This window comes from Cyprinodon tularosa, unplaced genomic scaffold (genome assembly GCF_016077235.1).
Source record: "Cyprinodon tularosa strain WSP-4 unplaced genomic scaffold, ASM1607723v1 ctg637, whole genome shotgun sequence".
Taxonomy (NCBI): domain Eukaryota; kingdom Metazoa; phylum Chordata; class Actinopteri; order Cyprinodontiformes; family Cyprinodontidae; genus Cyprinodon; species Cyprinodon tularosa.
In genome coordinates this window covers 897,700-921,524 of record NW_024039382.1, presented here as the reverse complement: position 1 = coordinate 921,524, position 23,825 = coordinate 897,700, and the positions used below count along the sequence as shown (strand labels likewise).

The following is a 23,825-nucleotide window of genomic DNA, read 5'->3' as shown; positions in this document are numbered from 1 at the left end:
CTTAACCAGACTAAGGATGTTCAAATTCACTGTTTGTTTTCAGCAGAAAAAAAAAGAAAAAGAAAAAAAAACTGTGAAATTGAGTTCTATATTCAGTGACTTAAAATTTATTAAAATAGACACATTATAGTGTGGCTGTCGACCGCCCCAAGATGGCGCCACCAACTCACGTCAGCGCCCATGGAAGAATGCGATCGATGTGGGGGTGTACTCTGTGGCCTACCAGAAGGAGGCGGTAATGCAACTCAACAGACACTGGGCTGCTGTAAAACACCAACGAAGAAATGTGAGGGAGGAAGTAGAAGAAGAGCAGAGGTGGTTTGTCGATGAGGCCTGCTGTCCTATAGTGTCTTTACTTTCTCTCATTAATACCAACGACACAGTAATAATACGGACAACTTCGGAAGATGCCTCTGCCTGTGCAAGTGTTTAACTTTCAGGTACGTCAACCTTAATATTATTGGTTAGACACCCTAAAGGTGGCGGTAGTTACAGCTTGGATCCATCTCATTCCACCATTATTGGTGCTTTGCAGCCGTTTTACACACAGATCTGTAAACAGGCTCCGTTTTTTAAAAAGCAAATCATAATAAAGAAAATCCCTTTTTGTGTTTCGATCGATAAGGAGAAGAGCAGGTGACCTTATAAAAGCAGCGGACATAAAGGGTCCGTTGATCAATAATTAGCAAGTAAACAAACTAAAGCCGTGAGAGGAAAACAAATGATCGGAAGCATTTTAGCAAAGACACCGCTGAGATCAAAGGAACCAGCAGGACGTTTAGCTGTGGGGCTAAAATTAGCCTCCTATTGATTCCAGAGCTGCATTCACTTTTAACTGGATCATTTTATGGCTGCTCACCAAAGGACTAAGTTTATATTAGGCAATACTAGGCAGGTTCCTGGGGCCCCACAAAACTCTGTTTACATTTATGGTTAATACAACTATTCCTTATTTATTCACATTAATTATGTTTTTCATAAAAATCCTTTCGCTAAAATGCCTTCAGAACGCTTATACTGTTAAATGTGTCTCAGTCCAAGTCCAGTGGATTGTTGTTTATGTTTTGGATTGACTCTGACCTGGATGACTGAGAATCTTCACCAGCCTCACAAAGTTAAACATTCCTGTCATCTCCTGATCAGCTGCTTGTTGCTAAATTCAGTTTTAAGGCCCTAGCCATCTACTATGACCCTGGTTCTATACAAAACTCTTTTTTTATTTCCTAGTTTTACACTTTTTAATTGACTTAGTTTGTGAAACAAAGCGTTTTGTGAATATTAACCACCTGACTGAAGGTATGACGTTGTGTATTTGGGCAATGAGTAAACAAGAAAGAGTTCTGGGATGGTAATCGTGGGTATCTGCTCTTCTTTTTCAGGGATCTGTGGAACCAATGCAGATTGATGCTGATCCCCAAGACGACGCACAGAATGCTCCAGATGTCAGCTACATAGTAGAGAACCCAACACTGGTATTCATCCAGCTAATTTTCTCTATGCTGCAGTGCCTGAAATTCACTTTTGAAATGGGGGGTGGGGGGATGAAGGGACCGATAGAAGAATAATATCAAGAAGAACAAAATCATTTGTGATTGTTGAGCAAATCTGAAATGGAAGGAAAACTGGAACATAGAGGCATAAAATGTCAATCAGCGTTTTAGAACACTGTAAAAGATCAAAAAGCTGACTGGAACAGCTGTAGCCAAAGGAGAATTATGGTGTTTCTAGCTTAAAGGTATTGTGGATGATTTTCACAAATTTTTTTTGACCCGCCCTCTCCACTTTAAAAAGAAAAATGCGCGTGCGAGAGACTGTATGGACAGATGATCAGTGCTTTTTGCTTCGTTGGTCACGTAACTCCTCCTCCACTGCATAGTGCCTGCGCCATCTTTGTTATTATTGCTATTAGGTAGCTACAGCGGGACGCTATAGCAGCAAATCCCATAATGCTTTGTGAGGAGAGCTCTCTGTGCAAAGCATTCCGGGATATATCTGCCTCTTCTTAGGCCTTTCTTTTCTTTACATACACTTCGTAGACACTTTTCTCTTATGACCCTCGGCCATTTTCAAACAACCGTGGTGAGAAAGGTGAGCTTCAATGACTGTTTAAAACCGCAGCTCTCCACAGATATACGCCGGAAAGTGCGCAGAAAAAGATCGCTAACGGGGCGAGCACGTATGACGGCCTCACGCAAACATATCACCAGAGTGGTTGAGAATTAGGAGGACCACTTATTTAGATGATCCATTGGAAATAAAAGATTAGGGATGTAACGATATTGACATTTTTTTTTCTTGAAATGTAGATCTTTTGATCTTTCTGATGAAAAACATGAACATAAACGAACTGATAGGTCAGTGTTTTTTTTTTAAAGCCTTTTTGACTGACCATTTTATTTAAGTTTAAGTTATGTTCCTAAATACCAGTTTTAAAAGGCTGCTTTTACTTGCCTTGCACATTTAAACCTGACTTAACTTGATATTTGTTTGCACTTAAAGGGAATTAACTATTGTTTACAATTGTTCTGGTTGATTCTAAACTTGAATATTGCACAGAAGAATCAACAGCATATCGATGTTCCTGACTACAACTTGCACTTTAAAAGCACTATGTGATCAGCGTTTATGTTGTAATGATCCATAAATACAACAACAAATTGCCTGTTGACTGGCAAAAGCAGAAAAAATGTCAGTATTTTTTTACTATTATCACCACAAACACTTTCGTGCGCTATTAAAGAGTACCGTGAGGTTTTCCACAATATCGCAATAAATATCGTACCGTGAGATTTTGATATCGTTACATCCCTATAAAAGATCATCCTCTATACCTTTTAAAGTATGGAAGAAGTTGAAACGGCAGAAGCTATTTCTGAATTTGGCAGAAGTTTGAAAAGAATCAATTTATTTAACGTGGCAATAAAAAAAGACAAAATAACAAGCGATATATGTAAAGTATCTATAGTTAAAGACACAAAACTCTTCAGAAAAACCTCAATGTTTTGATATTGGTCTTGTTGAAATTAAGGTATGCATGCAGAAGTATATATGATTTTTTTTTAAAAACACAGATGAAGATATTCAGTCAGACTTTAACAGGGCTACAGCTAACAATTATTTTGCAAATCGATTAATGTCAATTATTTTTTTGATTTATAATCGGATAAAAAAAGCTTCCTTAAAGAAGACTCTTTGCAATATTAAACCAGGTGAAACAAAAACTTTTCCACTTCAGGAGTTCTGGATAGAGCATATTGACAGGAGGAAAGGTTTTTAGTTCTTAGATGCAAAATGTTTACAGATTTATTTTACAATTTTGCTCAGTATGGGTCGCTCTCTCAGCCAAAGGCACGTTCTGGAGTCTCTACACTCCAGTCCACGATTAGTCAATTACTAAATTAGTTGACGATTATTTCAATAATTAAGCTGATTAATTGTTTCAGCATTAGACTTTACTTTTTCACAAACCAGTTGATTGCACCGACTCATTGTCTTGAACTTAAACCTCCAGCAGAACCAGACTCGGTGTGAGCGGCCGTCTGCTGAGGCCGACTGGGGTTCAAGGAGACAGAAGGAACAATCAGATCTCTGATATCAGATGGAGCTTGGCCATTTAAGGTTTTATATGTGAGAAGGAGGATTTTAAATTCTATTCTGGATTTAACAGGAAGCCAATGAAGAGAAGCCAGGATAGGAGAGATATGATCTCTCTTTTTCATTTTCATCAGGACTCTGGCTGCAGCATTTTGGATCAGCTGAAGGCTTTTAACTACAGTTTGTGGACTTCCTGATAGTAAAGAATTACAATAGTCCAGCCTTGAAGTAACAAATGCATGGACTAGTTTCTCATTTTTGCAAAAAAACTCATCAAGATTTTTTATTTAATTGTCTGAGATCAATTTAATCCCATCGAAATGAAGTGACTGATTGAAGCTTCTTTTACCCCATTTACACTACCCTTGAAAAACCGTGCCGAGACCGGTCCGAGCTCAGTTACTGAGATAACTTATCGTGTGTAAATGGAAAGCAAACTGAGCTGAACCGAGCTAGACACAACCGAACCGAGCTAACTGCAGACCAGTTCCAGAGGTGGGCTCGGCTCGGTTTTTCCCTGGCTCGGTGCTCTGATAACAAGAGCGCATGAGCAGAACGCGTCATCTCCGTCTGGCTGCACATCCCGATTCACACTTCATTCCAGTAGTTGGCGGTAATGCTCCTCCGGAAGTTGCTTGCCAACCAACACAAAGCAGAACAAAACCTGTGTTTTATGGCAGTTGGCAAACAACTCTCGGTATATTACCGCCACTAACTGCTTGATTTCCTCCTTCAATACTGGCTGTAATACCGCAGATCGTCACTAGGAGGCGAGGATCCGAGATAGTGTGATGTGTAAACGGTCGTAAGAACCAAGCTCAGCCTGGTTAACTGATCCGAGCTCAGACCGGTCACGGCATGGATCGGTTTTTCCAGGTAGTGTAAATGGGGTATTTTTCAAAGGCTCTGGTCCAAAGACTATAACTTCTGTTTTGTCTGCAATCAGGAGCAGAGAGCATCTTGAAACTGAATAGCAGCTGCTTTCACAGAGTGCAGAGCAAAGCATCACATATATGATGTAAAACCTGCCAGCTCTGCTCCCTGGAGCATTGGTGACATGTTATCTGTAGCGTGAATAATCGTTCTTTTCCATCAGTTTTCCCTCTGGAGAAGGTTGGATTTAACTGCTGGTAGCAGAGTCAAAGTTTAAACACCAAGTATAAAATCTTATAAAGTGTTTGTTTTTCTTTTAGTAGATTAGCAGAGCCCCTTATTTTGAGTGAGATTAACCTTGGTTGCTATTCAAAAGATTTTGGGCGCTGTGAGAAAAGTTGCCTTCTGTTTTTTTACATAAGAAATAAGTTCTAGAAGACGTATATATTATAAGTTAGTGCCGCAACTAACGATTATTTTAAAAATCGATGAATCGGCCGATTATTTTTTCAATTAATCGATAAATCAGACAAAAAATATTTTTTATATTAACCTCTTTATTCCAAAATAAACATTTTAGACAGAACAAACAAGCACACAAGTACAGGTTGCTCATTAACTGTACTGGTGCAATATGAAAAATAAAAGTTTGTGTTAAAACTACGCAAACTTACATGAGAAATGTAGCTGTACATCCACAAAATATAGGGTACTTTGTTTCATAAAGTGCAAAAAAAGACATTTTTGTTTTTAAAAGCCCCTAAGGGGTTCAAACAATAGCCCCCCCCCATTTCATCAAATGAGTTTTTTTTAGACTAGAAGAGTTCTGCCTTTTAAGACAGGAAAGTATAGCAGTTAAAGTTGCTACTTGAGAAAATACTTAACCATAGAGATAAAAATAGCCCTGTGATTCAAATTATAAATTGTATTTGGAATAAAAATGAGAGAACTAGGGGTGTTAAAAAAACACATCCTCCAAAGACAGATATTTACATGGGAATGTGGCAGATAATTAATTGACATATTACTGATCTTGCTGGATTTTATTCTGCTTTACTTCCATAAATTGCAGGATCTTTACTTTATCTTTGCCAGAAGATTTAAACTTTAAAAGCCTTGCCCTCATAATTTGCAAGTTAATTTATTTATAAAGTAAATATAAACGCTGCTTAAGCTAATTCAAATGAAATTAAAAGTAAAATAAGTAGCCAACCTTATCACTGTCTGTAACCTACTAACACGGTAAGGAAAGCATCAGATGAGCTACCTGAGAAACTAACGTTACGTTTCCCCACTTTAAAACCAAACAAACATGGCCGCTCACCCTGCTGATCAGCTCTCTTCACTGCCATCGAAGGCTTCAACGTGTTTTCTTTTCAGGTGCTGCATCATAACAGTGGTGCTTCTGTGCCATGTTAATGTTTTTACAAAAGTTGCATGTTACGACTTTTTTCGCTTTACAAAGCGCAGGCTATTTTAATTATTGTGATCAATTTGCGCCGTCAATCCCGGCGCATGTGCGCTTTATTTGCAGTCTGTGCGTTGAGGGTAAACATCCTGCGGCTCTGACTGCAGCGCTGAGAGGGACTCCTGTGGGAGAACGGGGTTGGGATGGGGGAGGCGCCCCACGGCAATGACGACGGTGGCGGATGACGCATTAATCGCGCGACACAACTAATCGATGATTAAATTCGTTGCCAACGCTTTTAAAAGTCGCTTTTTATCTATTTTATCGATTCGTTGTTGCAGCCCTATTATAAGTAATGAAGTTTATCTAAAGAAATGTTCTTTTAAAAGGCTCAGTCTTTGTTCACGCTGCTTTAAGCCAATTAAAAATGTACCTCTAGAGCTGTTTTGATAAGGTCTGTGTTTTGTGCCTCTGGATAGGACCTGGAACAATATGCTACCAGCTACAGCGGGTTGATGCGTATTGAGAGGCTTCAGTTCATTGCCGAACATTGCCCTCAGCTTCGAGTGGAGGCCCTGAAGATGGCCCTCACCTTTGTCCAGAGAACCTTCAACGTTGACACATACGAAGAGATCCACCGCAAGCTGACAGAGGCCACGAGGTGAAGTAGCTGCGATGACATTTGCTATTGCAGCGTTTCTCCAATAAATGGAGGTAATATCTCCTCTGGTTTTTGTTTTTCCTGACTGTAGGGATGTTCAGGGTGTCCCAGACACTGTTCCTGAAGGAGGAGTTCTGCCTCCATTGGACTCAGCCTGGGCAGAATCTACTAGAAAAAAGGCTCTGCTCAAACTAGAGAAGCTGGATACAGATCTGAAGAACTACAAAGGAAACTCGATCAAGGAAAGCATCAGGTGATTCCTGCTGTTAGAGCTGACCTTGGTCAGTCGATCTGCACTGTTCCTATAGACAAACTCCTGATCAGGCAAACGCTTTCTTCTGCTTTAATGTAACAAGTTCACAAAATGTAAACTCTTTGCATTGGAGCAGATTCACACAACCAGTTTTCTCTATTTGGAACATGGAATATATGCAGATATGATAAAAAAAAGGCCTTCAGTGCCACCAATGACAGAGTTAATGAACTTTAAATGGTCTTAATATAAAAAAAAACCTCAAAATGTTTGATCAAAATAGAGAAAATGGTGCAAAAAATGCCGTCAGCTGATAATTATTATGATATTACTTTTGTTCCACCTGAAAACTTCTGTTTGGCTGCTTAACAGTGATGGTGGTGATTGTTTGAGTCATGCATGGATTGAATTGTTTCCCCGTGCAAAAGACTGTTTAAGACTTAGATGAGAATTTGCATCACAAATCTTTCACAAGAACAAAAGAGGAAATAAACTTCTAAATCTATTGTAGACGACAATTATCACATTATTATAAGAGCTATAAGCTCTTTTCCTTAAGTGATTGTTTCATTTCATTTTTAATGACGTTTGTACTGCCTCTACAAAACACTTTTAAAGGAGAGGAATAATCAATGGATCGTTATTTATACCTAAAATTAATTTTCGTTGCAACCACTCAGTCTGGGAGCGGCCATTTTTGCCCAAATATAGTAACCCCTCCCTCCTGCCATCTTCCAGCAGTGACGTCACGGTGCGGTAAGCCTAGCGCCATTCTCCCCGCTTTACAAGCTAAATCAATGGGAACTACTAGACACATCTGCAATCAACAACAATTATTGAAGATTTCCAGAGGACTTCACCATTGAAATTCACCAGAGCTATAGTGAAACTGACAATGCCCACGTGCATGGCAGCTGGATGCTGGAATACATCGGGTAAAAGTGAAAAAAAAAGAGTTATTCCACCTTTCCAATTACTGATCCTCGATGGATGGGTTGGTCGTTGGATCGCCAACTTGAAGAGGGAGGATTTGCCATCGAACTTCTGGCCAGAGAAAAAACCCGTAATATGTAGCCAACATTTGGAAGAAGAATGTTTTCAAGATGACTTGGATAATAGCGCGTTGTGACAAACACCAGATACAGCACTGGGACTTGATCAACAGCCGATACCGCACCGTGAAGTCACTAACCAGTAGGTGGCAGTAGTGTTCTTTGACAAACATGGACGCCTCCAGTAAAGCACATTCACATGAAAAACACTGATCATTTATTGAACAGGATGGAATAATTTCAAATTTAAAGAACTTTCAGAAGTTTGAATTCTGAATATAACAGGACTTTTCCTTTAAACAAGTTATTGCAAATTTAGTCATTCAAAGGCAGTGACTTTTAAGCTCACAGCACTTAAAGTTTAACCTCCTTTCAGATCATACAAATTGATTTTTTAGTTTTTAATGCCTCTTTAATAATGGACATTCCTTTACTAATGTAATATAAAATTTTCCATATCATCGCTTTTAAATAAAGCTATATCGCAATATATATTGATATTGCATTATTGTCCAGCCCCACTAGAGGGCTGTGAAAAAGCCACCAAATGTGACAAAGTGGCTCAGTTTACAAACTGGCAGTGGTTCCAAAAATAAATTAAAATTGAACATTTCTCTCATTTAATTTTTATTTTAATTAATTCATGTGCATGTATACAATATGCTATATCATATGCTTTACATTGTTACATATATTTTGTTGTTCTGAAGGTGTTGTAGCTTTTATTATGTTGTGGCAGAGTACCATGATTAATTCTATGTAAGGAAACCCTACCAACCTGTCAGGGTGCTAAGCCTGGAAGTTGGGGGTCTAGCACCCCCTAGTGGGTAAAAGTTATAGTGTTGCTTTTAAAAACAAATCTAAAAAGTTACTTTTCCTTGATCGCTGCTTCTCCTACAGGTTATTTATTTATGTGATTTTCTATGTGAGTTTAATGACTTAAAATAGTTTCAGTTCTGACATTTCTTTCCTTTTTTTACTTCAGGAGAGGCCATGATGATTTGGGGGACCACTACTTGGACTGTGGTGACCTGAGCAATGCCCTGAAATGTTACTCCCGTGCCAGAGATTACTGCACCAGCGCTAAACACGTTATCAACATGTGTCTGAATGTCATTAAGGTACAACAGAACTCAACTCACTGCTGCTGCATTAACGTTGTAGATAACTAATCCTGATTTATTGGGTTTCTTAAACGCTGCAATATTTGAGGAAATCTGAAAATAAAATTGCTCAGGGTGTGCTCAATATTAAGACACTCTAACTTCCTCTCATTTCTGCTCATCTAATTTGATTTAAATGCAATAAAACGGGAAATATGTTTTGTTGCAAGTTTACATTATGGTGTCACGTTTATGTCACTAAAACAGTAGGAAGCAGAAAAACAGACAAGATTAAGCAAAGAGAGAAAATGAGCACAACATTAGCTATTAGCACAACCGCTGCCTTGCAGCAAGAAGGTTCCGGGTTTGATTCATGGCATGGAGTTTGCCTGTTCTCCCTGAGCATCTGTGGCTTCTCTCCGGGTACTCCGGCTTCCTCCCACAGTCCAAAAACATGACTGTTATGTTAAGTGGCTTCTCTAAATTCTCCTTAGGTGAGAGTGTGTGTGTGAATCATTGTTTGTCTCTGTGTTGCCCTGTGATGGACTGTCGACCTGTCCACGTTCAAACTGAAGGGTGGTGGTGGTCGCATTTAGTGTGAAAGAATACTCAGCTTTAAAAGATGCTGTGGGAAGGTAGCTTTATCTTGTGGATGTGATTTAAAAAGTTCATGTTCTATTATGCCATATTTACTGTTAGTCACTAGATTTTCTTTATATGGTGGACTCAGAAACTATCAACACTTTCAAAGAGCTAAAAAATAGGCGGGGTCTTTTGTTTCCCCCTGTAAACAAACAGGGATCAATTAAGCATCATAGGTTTACCATGCCATAGATAATTTCAGCTTAAATAAGCCTCATCTTAGTAGGATTGACCTAACTATTAAAATCACAATGTAAGATGTTCTGTTGTGTTTTTTTTGCCAGGTAAGTGTTTACCTCCAGAATTGGTCCCATGTGCTGAGCTATGTGAACAAGGCGGAATCCACACCGGAAATTGCAGAGGTAAATAAACTGCAGCTCACTGTGGGAAAACATCATTAGACTCGTGTTAATCGTGTTATGCTACGTTCAGACTGAACGCTACAGGAGCAGCAAAAACATGCGCGCTGCTTCATTTTTTATGCTTGTACTAGTTTAGTTCTGATGCGCCGCTGAAGCATCTTTGCTGCTCTAGCTACTCAGTGGAAAAGTGGGTCTGATGCATAGTGGGCGGAGCTACCCGATCCTTTCCTTGCCTGTAAGAAGGGCAGCTACATTTGCTGTGATCAGTGGGTAAAAAGTAGTCTTCATATGTTTTTAAGTGTGAAAGTCCTCCTGAAAACGTCATGTGTGAAGTCAGTTCATCCAGATTACCATCCTGCCTAAATATTATTTCGCTGTCGGAGCCCTCGGATCCCCACACCCTGGCGGAGCGCTGTCACTGGGAATCCTGTTCAACAGCAGCCTCTGGCCCGGTCGCATCTTCGCTACTGTTCGCGGCGGCTGGAAGGCGTTTTTCACGTAATCCAAACTGCAGGCACCAGATTAATAAATTCGAACGTATTTTACCGGCAGGTTTTGAGATTTGAAGTAAATTTAGGCGATAATAAACTGTTTGAGAGGAGTGATCATAGCGCTCTGCATCAGTGCTGTGTCATATGTTAATGTGGATCGTCGAGCAGCTAAAGTTACGTTTTTCCAACTCCAGCAGCTGCTGGTTTCGCAGCTGGTCTCGAGCGTCAGATGCTCAGAAGCTCATGTCGCTCTGCTTCAGCTGCTCAAAACGCGCTGCAGGACCTTTTGCTGCACATTGAAGTGCATCAACCATTGACTTTGCATGTAAACCAGCTGCTCCTGCTGCTTTAGGTGTGAACGTAGCATTACTCTGTTATCTTAATGCTTTGTTTAATATGTAATGAAAGACAATTCATGTTATACTGTATCCTGTATAAGTATTTTCTGTTTTTATACAAAAAGTTTTCCTGCATTTGAATCCTTTTCCTCATAAAGCTCCTGCCTGTAAAATGTCCTCTTTAACAGCTTGTTTTCTTTTTGTAGCAAAGAGGGGAGCGAGACAGCCAGAACCAAGCAGTCCTTACCAAGTTAAAGTGTTCTGCAGGTATTGCAATTATTAGTTCAAATTTCTGCATTGAGACTATTCCAATCATGGTTGCCACACATAAAAAAAACAACAACAAACAAACCACATAGTGGATGTATTCATAGAACTAAATCTTTTATTAAATGGCAGTGTTTGATTTGAACTGAATTTTACATTGGGCCCTTGATTTTACGCCATTACATCATGTTCTACTCATCCATATGAGTTTTGTGTCATTTGGAGCCGTTCTGAAGATATTCCGTTAGGTTATATCCAAGTAACGTCTTCCTATGGGCAATGTTAGGTATATTATATATTTTTTTTAAACAAAGCGGCGCGTGTATGATGTGATCCACGCACCAGGCTGGAGTTGTGACAGGCAGCCCGGGCCACGGGCGGCTACACTCTAATATTTGGACAACAATCTCTTCCAAATGATAACCTTAAACTAATGACTCCTCAGTTAACAGGTTAACTCTGACGGTTTTTTAACTTTTTCTTCAAACAACTCAGAACTTCAGCAGTTTTATGCTGCACAGAGAAATATAAATAAGTCATTTTTTTATTAAAATAAGCACATTTGTTCTTGAGGGCATAAGTGAGACACTTTGCCAATGCAAAAAAAAAACAAATCATCTTATTTATCACCTCTTCTTAAGGATAAATAAAATTAATTTAAGAAATATTTTATTATTATTTTTAGACCTTTTTGCAGTGTACAGTATTCTGGGAGTTTGTTCCAGGTAGTAATTGAGTTCAAAACTTAAAATAGTAATAATACTGAATGAAAAAGCAATTTCCTTAATTCTTATTACCATGTTGATTGTCTTCAGCAATCTATTACAGTCATAAATCAGTGCATTGTTTGTTTTTAATTTTACATTAATTTAGGTTATTATGCTTTTCTATGCTTCAACAAAAAGAAAGTATGGGAGATTTTAAGACTTTCTGCTAGAAAATGTAAAATTATGACGTCACATCGCATTTTTTTTAGCAGATCAAAGAAATTAATTTAAATTAGAATTTACTTGCTAGATGTACTTAACTGGGACGTCTGGATCAAGGTTAATTTTCTGTTACACTACCTTAGAGCAAAGATGAATATCTTCTGATTTTAGTTGTCATTATGTCTTTATTTCTTCTTAAGGACTCGCTGAACTGGCCTCCAGAAAATACAAACCAGCTGCTAAGTGCTTTCTGCAGGCTTCATTTGACCACTGTGACTGTCCAGAGGTGAGTTGCATTTTCAAATTCTTAAAATGCAGTGATATTTTAGATTTAGATACATGTATTTGTCATTTTGTTTTACACACGTGTAAAACGAAAAGAAATTTCGTTTAGAACAGCTCTCTAGAGAGTTTCTTTTCTTTTTTTTTTTCTTTTTTTTTTTTTAGTGCAGTCTTTTTCAGTATTTTGAAAGGTTCCCTGGCAAGAAAAAAAAATATATACCGTATTTTCACGACCATAAGGCGCACCGTACTAAAAGGCGCACTCTCAGTTATGTGTCCCATTTCTGTATTTAACACACACATAAGGCGCACCGGACTATAGGGCGCGTTTTTTATATACAGGTACATGTCCTCTACTACCTTTAAATAGCTCTACTGCGTATTTAAAAATACAGCGGGGGCAAAACTGAGTATGACTGTGCTTTATTCATGTATTTATTACAAAGTATTAATCAAACCTGGGAGCTGGCCGTGAGACAGACACATCGCAGATGACACAGCGCTGTGATTACTCCTAAATTAACTTAAAATCCTGAAACCTGCCGACGGAATATGTTCGCTTTTATTGCCGGTATCCTGGTGCCTGCAGTTTAAATTATTTAGATGAAAAACACCTGCCAGCCACTGCATGAACCCGGAGGCTGCCCAGCCTAGAGGCTGCTGTTGAAGGGATTTCTACTGTCGGCGCACCGCTGGTATGTGGGGGTCTGAGCGCCTCCGACAGAAATAGATAATCTGGATGAACTGACTGCAATTATTAAGTTTTCAGGTGGACTTTCTCACTTAAAAAACATATTAAAACTACTTTATTCCCACTGATCACAGCAAATATAGCTGCAAGATTTAGATTATTTAGATGAAAAAACACCTGCCAGCCGCCGCGGTGAACCCGGAGGAGGAGACCAGGCCCAGAGGCTGCTGTTGAATTAAGTTTTCAGGTAGAAAAATAGAGCGGGAGCAAAACTGAGTATGATTGTGCTTTATTCATGTATTTATTACAAAGTATTAATCAAACCCATCAAATTCATCATCCTCTGTTTCTGAATTAAACAGCTGCACTAAATCAGACATGCCAATTTCCCCTTCTTCGCTGTCAGAGTCACTTTCCGTGCAGCGCGGCTCCTCAGCAATAATGCCGGCTTTTGCGAAAGCTGGAACAACAGTGCCAGCAGGCAGCAAACACCTTAGTCCAAGCATCCACAATCCATCCGCAAACGGTGGCGTAATTTGCCCGGCGCTGCCTTCCACTTTTCCTGAAACTGTGGTCTCCGTCTGTCATCCATCGCTCCAACGCCGCTCGCAGCCTTACTTTGAACGGCCGCTTCACACCGATGTCGAGCGGTTGAAGTTTCTTTGTCAGACCCCCCGGGATGACAGCGTTCATTTGATTCACCTTTTTTTTTTACATCGGCTGTGAGATGGGCACGCAGTCACAGATTAACAGCGATGGTGATGAGTGGAAAAAAACACCTGGTCTCCTTACATTCAGTCACTCTTTCATCATCTCCTCAATGAGGTGGTCTCAAAAGTCGCAGTTACAACACACATAGGGCGCACCGCACCAAAGGGCGCACCGCACATTTTGAGGGAAAAAAGACGTTTAAGTGCGCCTTATAGTCGTGAAAATACGGTATATATGTTTTAGTTTGGTATGCCTGTGCACCATTGGTTAAAAAAGAAACACACGGACATGTTTTGATTAGGATTTAACAAACTTTACAACAACAGAGAATCACCATAAAATAAGAGTGAAAATGACAAAATCTAATAATACATATAATGAGGAAATGGAAATGTAAGGAGGAAATTCAGAAACATCTCTCCCATCAACAGAGGAAATAAATCCCGTCTTTTTGCTGGTTTTTCTAAAGAAATGGAGGCATTCCAGCTAAAGCCGGGCAAACACTGTGTGACATCATTTTAAGCAGCTACAGCTCATTTGTCCAATGAAATCACAGGGTTTAAAAGCTCACAGCTCACGATGCATGTTCTCACACTGTGCAACACGGCGATCTGACGCGATCTTACTTCAGCCGACTGAATTTCAAACATGTTTGATTTTCTCCCAACCTTACAATACCTGATAGGGAGGTGGTCATGAGAGGCTAATCGCCCCTCGTTACCCCCCTGTATACCACCAAACGCACGATGAAGCTGAAAGTCAGCCCGTTTAAAAAATTCTCGCACAACTGGAGAATCGGCCCGGATGAGGGGGAAAAAAAACAGCACAGCCATCTTTGTTTTGTTGATTAACGTCATACTTGTCACTGCATTTCATGGTTCTAAAACATTTTTGTATCGAGGCTAACGCATTGGTTCTGGCAACATGTCTTTTCACAATGTTGTGACATTTAACCTCAATTGCAAGGTAAGTTTTGCCGAGGTTTATTCTGACAATTTAATGCACATTTGCTGCAGTCCTGCTTTTTTAGGGGGGGGGGGGGACTATTGCTTGGTGTCATCTTCAGTTTTAAATGGTGCACTGCATCTGATTTTCAATGACTGGATGATCTGGTGAACTGTAAAGTGCCTTGAGATGACATGTGTTGTGAATTGGCGCTATAGAAATAAACTGAATTGAATAGAGTTGAATTGAATGAGGATCAGTATTGGCTTCCCCCATTATTGCAACATCACCCAAAAAAAAACCCTGAAAGCTGCTCTCTGTATACTTGCTCCAGTTTTGTTGCTACGGGTCCCAACACTCACAGTTCGGATTGTATCACGGTTACGGTTTGGATCATTTTTTGGATCACCAGGGGAAAAAAACGCACACACAACCACTATAATTTTGATCCCCATTTATTTTGTTGAACACTTATTTAAACATGTATTTCTTATTTAAAAAGATTAAAGAGGTTGATTCAAATCTTTCTTTATGAAAACAATTTAAAGTGCAATACAATGCATGAAACCTTCAAATCCCTTTACACAGGTCATTGTAACTTTCCGTTGCTCCGAAGGTCCGCCTGTCTGTGGTGTCTGTGATAGTTCAGCAGCGAGTTTTTCCTGCTCATACAGATGAGGCTCACTTATATTTTCACTGAAGTGGATGCACAACGAATTTACATACCGTGGCTCAAGCACATGTAGCATATGTTTAAAGCCCTTGTTTTGAGTGTGGTCTCATGTCTGCTACTATAAAAACTCTGATCCTGTTATAGCTTTAACCTGGTTTGAGTCTGCCGCTAAAGGCTTTTTAAATGCCTCGGTCATAAGTGGTTGTTGAGCAGCGCTCATCTTAGATCCTGTCGTGGACGCTGATACGTCCGGTGTTGGTACCAGATCTGCTCAGGGCCCTGCTTCCTGCCAGTGACATTACACTACATGATTGGCTGCCACATGATGTAAAACATTGTGCTTGCCCTGACAATGAACAAAACATTTTTTTAAAGTGTGAAATGAGTTTTAGAAATAATACAGTCAGCATTTTCCCCCCAAAAAATTTAGCCCTTTAAAGCCCGATCCAAGAATAAAACAAAACAGAAAATTATTTTTTTTTTGGTTTGAATTCCTTTTTTGCCCTTTTAACAAAATATGTAAAAAGAAAAAACAGAAATACATTTTTTATATTAATAAATTATTACTATGCGATAAGTCAAGATTATTTTTTTGTGTAGTCTTCTACTGGCTGTTATCAGGTATATCTTATTGTGTACAATAGGATTTTGAGCAAAGTTTTTACCATTAAATTATGCAAAAGGTGTCAGACGCAAAACAATTCAGAAACCGTATGTATCAAATACGATACATTTGGCATTATAGGGTTAACATTTGGGTTTAACATAATGTTCTAAATTGCATTTTATAGGCTAGTGGCACAAATTAACCCGTTAAGTTGAGACTAAATAAACACATCTGTCCAATAAAGGATTCTGTCTGATTTTTGTTTTTCAGCTCTTGTCCCCCAGTAATGTAGCTGTATATGGAGGCTTGTGTGCTTTGGCCAGTTTTGATAGACAGGAGCTCCAACGCAATGTCATCTCTAGCAGGTGAGCTGTTGTTTTAACATTTAAATCCAAAAACATCCTGGTGATTTTGATGGGGAAAAAAAGGTTTATATTTTTGTCACCAGCTCCTTCAAGCTCTTTCTAGAATTGGAACCTCAGATCCGTGACATCATCTTCAAGTTCTACGAGTCAAAGTACGCGTCCTGTCTCAAACTGCTGGATGAAATAAAGGTCAGAAAAATTTATTGTTTGGAATTTTTAAATTCTGTGAAAGCTATCACAGTTTAGAATCTATTTCTATATTTAAAAAAAAAAAAACATCTTTGATCAATTCCTGCTACTGTATCCATTACTACTTCTAACATAATTAGGTGTCATAAATCCAAAAGGTGTATTATCATTTGTTTATTATTTCTCTATAATTTCTGTCTTTCTGTGGGTGTGGAAGTCAATATATTCCAAAAAATTAAAAAAACAAAACAAAAAATCCACTGGACTCCAAGTTTGAAGATTTTCTGCTTTCCATCCAGGAAGCCGTTTTGAGGGTAAGTGAAACGTCTTCAAATTTGGAAACCAGTGGATTGTTTTTTAACTTTTTTGACTGAGAATCTTCTCCAGCAAAGTAAATATATTGGGTTGCATTTTGTTAGGTTTATTCTTTTATACATCATGTGCATTGTTACTTTATTAGCCAGATTAGAGAGAGTAGAAGGCCTTCCTTTAAATTGCGGATGTCACTGTGCGTACGGAGGTCATCTAAATAGGACAGCCTTCTTGTCTTTTAAAGATACACAGGATATGGGCACATCCTGGAGCCGGTCTGATAAAGGGAAGCTATCTGTAATTCTTGGGCATAGAGGCAAGATGCATATAGGTCAGGGCATTGATGGCGTGTCAGTTTTTGATACGGACAGCTCAGCATCCACCTGATGCAACACATAGACACATAAGGTATAAGAAGCAGGAGATGACCTTGTTCTGGGCTCAATCTTTGTCGGACGCAATTTTTAGCCCACAGCTGTGCAAGCTCCAAGCATTTTTCTCTGTCCTGTAACGACCTGATCTGGAATAAACTCTGTTACTTTTTTACTCCTGTTGTTATAGTCCTTTTTATATGGTTTTACCCAGTTTAAGTTAAGAGTAGTAATAAAATTGCTCCCAGGAAAAGAACCGGAAGGGAATTCCCGAGGCGCAACTGCCTTCAAGGGGACATAACTTCCTCATAAAACAATTTGCTCTCTGTACTTCTTTCTCTCCTCTCTTTATGTCTCCATTTTTTTATCCTGCCTCCTTCTCTTCTTTCTTTTTTCCCTTTCATTTTTGTTGCATTTTGAGATAATTTACTGGTAAAAACAATCAATCTATTGGTAAGGAAAAGTAGTAAATCTTCAAGGTCTAAAGGGGAATTTAGATACTTGTCATTTCCGCTGTTAAAATTAATTCAAAATACTATGACTTATTTTTTTTTATCCATATTGTTCATTTGGTGTTTATTTCAGGATAACCTCCTGTTGGACATGTACTTGGCTCCGCACATCAAAACTTTGTACAGTCAGATCCGAAACAGGGCTCTAATTCAGGTGAGGCACACAACATGTTCTCAACTATAGTTAAGTGCTTCTTTTGTTTTCATTTTTTGTTTAATGTGCTAAAGTCACTCATGTGTACCAGTCGTCTCTGAAACATTATCCACAAAAAGAGAAAACAGTGAAGAGTTCTCCGCCTGCCAACACACTCTCAAAGAAACAACGTTCACAGAAGGGTTAGGGTTCACGAAAGCCTCGGAAACATTATCACTGACCTCGGTTAAGGTCAGTGTTTATCGTCCACATTAACTCTTTATAGGGTTTCACTTGGTGAAATACTTTGAAAATCAACCTTTCAAGCCAAGCGTGCCATCGAAGGACAGGACAAAACTTTATTACTTCAGTAACATAAAAAATATGTATATTTTGATTGTAAAAATTAAGCTCAATGTAATAACTTGTTACATTTTTTCATTTAAAGTAGGTAAGGGCTCATCTAATTGGTCAAATGACATGTAAATCTTGTGCTTCTAGACCTTACAGAGGGATTGGGGGGTAACTTGCCTTGTAAAGGGTCAAGAAAGAAACTGAACAAATTACAGTTTCAGTTGAATGGAAATGCTCATCTCTTGGGTTCAGAAAACATCTCAAGGGTCACAAATGATGTGGTGGAAATAATCGGTCACCTAAACAATTACCGTAATTTTCGGACTATAAGCCGCACCTGAATATAAACCGCAGAAGCTAAATTGCATGATTTGTACATATACAAGCCGCATTGGACTATAAGCCGCAGGTTTTTTATGTTTACACACAAACTGTCTTGCGCTCGCAATGTCTGTCTTTCTCGCTGTCGTTCTGTCTCGTACCTCTCGCGGTAGAAATCTGCTTCCAGAGGACCTCCGAATTCCCACGAAAGCGGTTACCGTACTTGTGTGTTGAAGCAAATGTGACGTCAACATGGTGGATGGTACAATCCATAGATTTAGGTATCACCCTAGCGGCCGTTAGCTGTAAAAGTTCATAGATAAGCCGCATTGTTATATAAGCCGCAATGTCGAAAAATGGGGAAATATTCCGAAAATTACGGTAAGCAAAGACACACAGTTAAACACGGTGGAGGCAGCGTGACGATCTGGGGCTTTTTTACAGTGGACAAATCAATGGATCATTATCTATACCTGAAACGAATAGGTTCGCATTGATTTAATGAATTTAGAGTTAATCACTTCTTTTGTTGTGTGGTGGTAGATGAACCATGCGCAAAAGTAGGTTAAATACATGCGAGTATGTCTGTTTTGAAATAAATGTGACGCCATTAAAGTTTGTCAAAGCCTAATCATTTGAAAACAAAATTTTTTTATGTACTTAGTTTTTTCTTAATCTGATTATAGATTTGCTGATCTGAAAGTTATGTGAAAAAACTTAGCTAAGCAGGTGACTGATTTCACGTTTGTTTTGTTTGTGTTCAGTATTTTAGTCCCTATGCATCAGCTGACATGACGAAGATGGCTCAGGCTTTCAACACCACGGTTGCAGCTTTGGAGGATGAACTTACCCAACTGATACTCGAGGGCCTCGTCAACGCACGCATCGACTCTCATAGCAAGGTTAGAAAAAATAAAAAATCTATTAAAATCTTAACTTATGCTCATTGTTTTCCTGTTAACTCCTCATAATCTGCTGCTGTCAACAGATTCTTTATGCAAGGGATGTTGACCAGAGGAGCACCACGTTTGAAAAATCTCTCCACATGGGAAAGGAATTCCAAAGACGAGCAAAAGCTATGATCCTTCGTGCCGCCGTGCTTCGTAACCAGATCCATGTGAAGGTGAAGATCATTTTTATTTGCACCTTTAAATCTTGTTCTTCTGAATTTTCTACAAAGTCCAACATTTGTGAGCATTCATTAAAAAAACAAAGGCTTTTGGAAAGTATTTAAGAAAAATCCTCACAATGCAAAACTAATTAATGACAATTTTGCATTTATGTACAACAATGATAGTGCTCACCGTCTTTTTATCAGGTTGTCTGGAAAATGTAGCTTTTATAAACCTCAGCAGTTTTGACCGGGAAAACATTAGATATGTAAACAGCTCAGCAAAGGTTCCTGAGTTTACCGTACAAAATGATGGACCTGTGACAGTCAGCCTCTCTCCTCACCTGGTGATCTGCACTCACTCTAATTGGTTGTAGGGGGTTTGGGAAATCCTTTCAGAGGCAGCAAGAAAATGATGTTTCCACAGAACCAGATGCAAACAAACAATGTTTGTCTTGGAAATACATGCTTGAGCAGCCTGTGTAGGTACCAGGTCTGGTGACTCAACTCAGACAAACTGTATTGCACCTGTTTCTCGTAACATTACGAGAGTAAAGTCGAAACATAACGAGAATAAAGTCGAAACATTACGAGGGTAAAGTCGTAACATCACGAGAGTAAAGTCGTAACATCACGAGAGTAAAGTCGTAACATCACGAGAGTAACAGTCGTAACATCACGAGAGTAACAGTCGTCACATCACGAGAGTAAAAGTCGTAAAATCACGAGAGTAAAAGTCGTAACATCACGAGAGTAACAGTCGTAACATCACGAGAGTAAAAGTCGTAACATCACGAGAGTAAAGTCGTAACATCACGAGAGTAACAGTCGTAACATCACGAGAGTAACAGTCGTAACATCACGAGAGTAAAAGTCGTAACATCACGAGAGTAAAAGTCGTAACATCACGAGAGTAAAAGTCGTAACATCACGAGAGTAAAAGTCGTAACATCACGAGAGTAAAAGTCGTAACATCACGAGAGTAACAGTCGTAACATCACGAGAGTAACAGTCGTAACATCACGAGAGTAAAAGTCGTAACATCACGAGAGTAAAAGTCGTAACATCACGAGAGTAAAAGTCGTAACATCACGAGAGTAACAGTCGTAACATCACGAGAATAAAGTCGAAACATCACGAGGGTAAAGTCGTAACATCACGAGAGTAAAGTCGTAACATCACGAGAGTAAAGTCGTAACATCACGAGAGTAACAGTCGTAACATCACGAGAGTAACAGTCGTCACATCACGAGAGTAAAAGTCGTAAAATCACGAGAGTAAAAGTCGTAACATCACGAGAGTAACAGTCGTAACATCACGAGAGTAAAAGTCGTAACATCACGAGAGTAAAGTCGTAACATCACGAGAGTAACAGTCGTAACATCACGAGAGTAACAGTCGTAACATCACGAGAGTAAAAGTCGTAACATCACGAGAGTAAAAGTCGTAACATCACGAGAGTAAAAGTCGTAACATCACGAGAGTAAAAGTCGTAACATCACGAGAGTAAAAGTCGTAACATCACGAGAGTAACAGTCGTAACATCACGAGAGTAAAAGTCGTAACATCACGAGAGTAAAAGTCGTAACATCACGAGAGTAAAAGTCGTAACATCACGAGAGTAAAAGTCGTAACATCACGAGAGTAACAGTCGTAACATCACGAGAGTAACAGTCGTAACATCACGAGAGTAAAGTCGTAACATCACGAGAGTAAAGTCGTAACATCACGACAGTAACAGTCGTAACATCACGAGAGTAACAGTCGTAACATCACGAGAGTAAAAGTCGTAACATCACGAGAGTAAAAGTCGTAACATCACGAAAAACAAGTTGTATTTTATGACAACTCTTCCTAGAAGCCATCTCTTTCCTAAAATGAGGAATGTGGAGCATCATGTGAAGTTATACTTTGGAATCTGTTTGACAAATAAGGAAATCTTTTAGCACCAGCATCAAACTCGGCACGATTTCAAAGTGGACAAAGTGGAGGTTGCTGTTTGGTGGAGCTAGTCAGCCGTATGCTGGTCTCAGAGCTCGAAGCCTTGTTTCTGAAATCGGTTGTTGTATGATGAATTCATTCTAATAACATTATGACTTTATTCTCGTAATGTTACAACTTTATTCTCTAAAAAAAAAAATTTTAAATCCTTAGCCTGGCCCTAAAGTCGGTTATAGGGAAGGACAAATGGAACATCTTAAAAATGACTTTCATAGAGATTTTAGACAAGTAAAACAACAGTTATTCTACTTTTGTTGCAGTGTTCTACGGTTGTTGTCGACACAAAGTTAAAAGTAGTGTAGCTTAATATGGCTAAATGACTGAGTTAAAATAGGCTAACCTGTTAGCTACTGAGCACAGCTAGCCACAGAACTACCCAGCTCTCCCCCTTTATACTATAATCTTGTAGTTACTTTGATCACCATAAACATATTTTCTTCAGTTTTGTTATTGATAAGGTAAAACTTCATTGATAGTTAGACATGATAACGCTATAGATGCTCCCGACTCGGCACACGGACGCTGCATGATGTTATTTTAATTGTCTGGGCAACCACAGTGTTCTAAATCATGTGGAAATATTCAGCCAATCATGAAGCGTAACTTTAGTGGCCCGAGCAGATCTGGTATCTACTGTAGCATAATATCTTAACAAATCTCATTGAACAAAGCAAGATATGCATTAACTCTATTACATTTTTGAAATTAATGACTTTGTCCCATTATTATGAGGAGACGGCAGATGTACTCTGTTATAAAAAGTGTTTAAACGATATTTTCTCTCCTTTTTTAGTCTCCACCCAGGGAAGGGAACCAGGGTGAGCTGACACCAGCCAACAGCCAGACCAGGATGAGCACCAACATGTGAGGAGGTGGTTAACAGTCCGGAGAATGGAGAAGCGTCATTCTCTATCTGCAACTCGTCACAGTCTTCTTATTAAACCAACACAGATGTTGACTTCATTTACAAGTTATAAGTTCTACCAATATGTAAACTAAACATTTAATGGGGCGTAGAAATGTATCGTGATCACTGTTTAAATAAATCCTAAGCGCATCAGCTGTAAATTTTAGTGAATGAAACTTCTCTGGTAACGCTTGATATAAAACCCCATCATCAGAAACAGTGTTTTTTTTTTTTTTTTTTAAATAAACCCTTTTCAAAAAACAACTGAGTTTGGAAAGTTTTTGAGCTGATAAAATAACTTTAGCTGATGCTACATTTATTTTACACTAAGTTTTAGGGGTAACTATTGGAAGTTAAGATTTAAAGCATCTTTAAATAAAAAATTTTATTTAAGCAAATGGTCTGTTCAGCAGCATTTTATTAAAAAAAATGGGAAAGGCCCAATATTGCCATATATATTGCAAATTTTGAAACCTGTATCCTTCCTGAATTAAAGGAGAACTCTGGTCAGCAATTAATAATCAATCGATCATTATTTATCCCTAAAACTAATACAACTGCAGTGATTTTATGAATTTAGCATTATTCAGTAAAAAAAATGAAAACAATCATTTTTTGTCGCGATCACTGAGTCTGGGAGCGGCCATTTTTGCCCAAATATAGTAACCCCTCCCTCCTGCCATCTTCCAGCAGTGATGTCACGGTGCGGTAAGCCTAGCGCCATTCTTTACAAGCAAAATCAATGGCAACTACTAGACACATCTGCAATCAGAAACAGTTATTGAAGATTTCCAGACGACTTCACCATTGAAATTCACCAGAGCTATAGTGAAACTGACAATGCCCACGTGCATTGCAGCTGGATGCTGGAATACATCGGGTAAAAGTGAAAAAAAATAGTTATTTCACCTTTCTGATTCCTGATCCTCCACGGACGGGTTGGTCGTTGGATCGCCAACTTGAAGAGGGAGGATTTGCCATCGAACTTCTACCAGAGAAAAAACACGTAATATGTAGCTAACATTTGGAAGAAGAATGTTTTCAAGATGACTTGGATAATAGCGCGTTGTGACAAACATTTAATCAAACACATATTGAGTGAAAACAAGTTTTCAATAATGCTGCATAAAACTGCATGTTTCTTCAGTTTTGTTTATTTTAGAAGTGGAGATTTACAGCATATTTATTCTTGGCTCTCAGTTCAAACTCTACAGAGTTCCTCTCCAAACCTATTTTGCTGTCGAAGTGCTTGTCTTCCTTTCCACAATGACTGAAATGCAGGGTGTTCAATCTGTTGCAAAACTGGTCCATGCAATCACACTCAAAACCATTTGACTACCATGAAAAGTTAGCAAAAAAAAAAATGT

General features: G+C 38.9%; 1 protein-coding gene across 1 annotated transcript; it reads left to right on the top strand.

Moving 5' to 3' along the window:
• Positions 1–274: 274 nt before the first annotated feature.
• On the top strand, positions 275–22,694 carry gps1 (G protein pathway suppressor 1). The gene is made up of 14 exons (XM_038308447.1): positions 275–440; positions 1,380–1,472; positions 6,355–6,536; positions 6,628–6,789; positions 8,827–8,962; positions 9,871–9,948; positions 10,984–11,044; positions 12,174–12,259; positions 16,153–16,247; positions 16,331–16,436; positions 17,705–17,785; positions 19,204–19,341; positions 19,428–19,562; positions 22,345–22,694. The coding sequence occupies exons 1-14, from the start codon at positions 408–410 to the stop codon at positions 22,417–22,419; spliced, it is 1,461 nt and encodes a 486-aa protein (XP_038164375.1). The 5' UTR covers positions 275–407; the 3' UTR covers positions 22,420–22,694.
• The last annotated feature ends 1,131 nt before the right edge of the window (positions 22,695–23,825 follow it).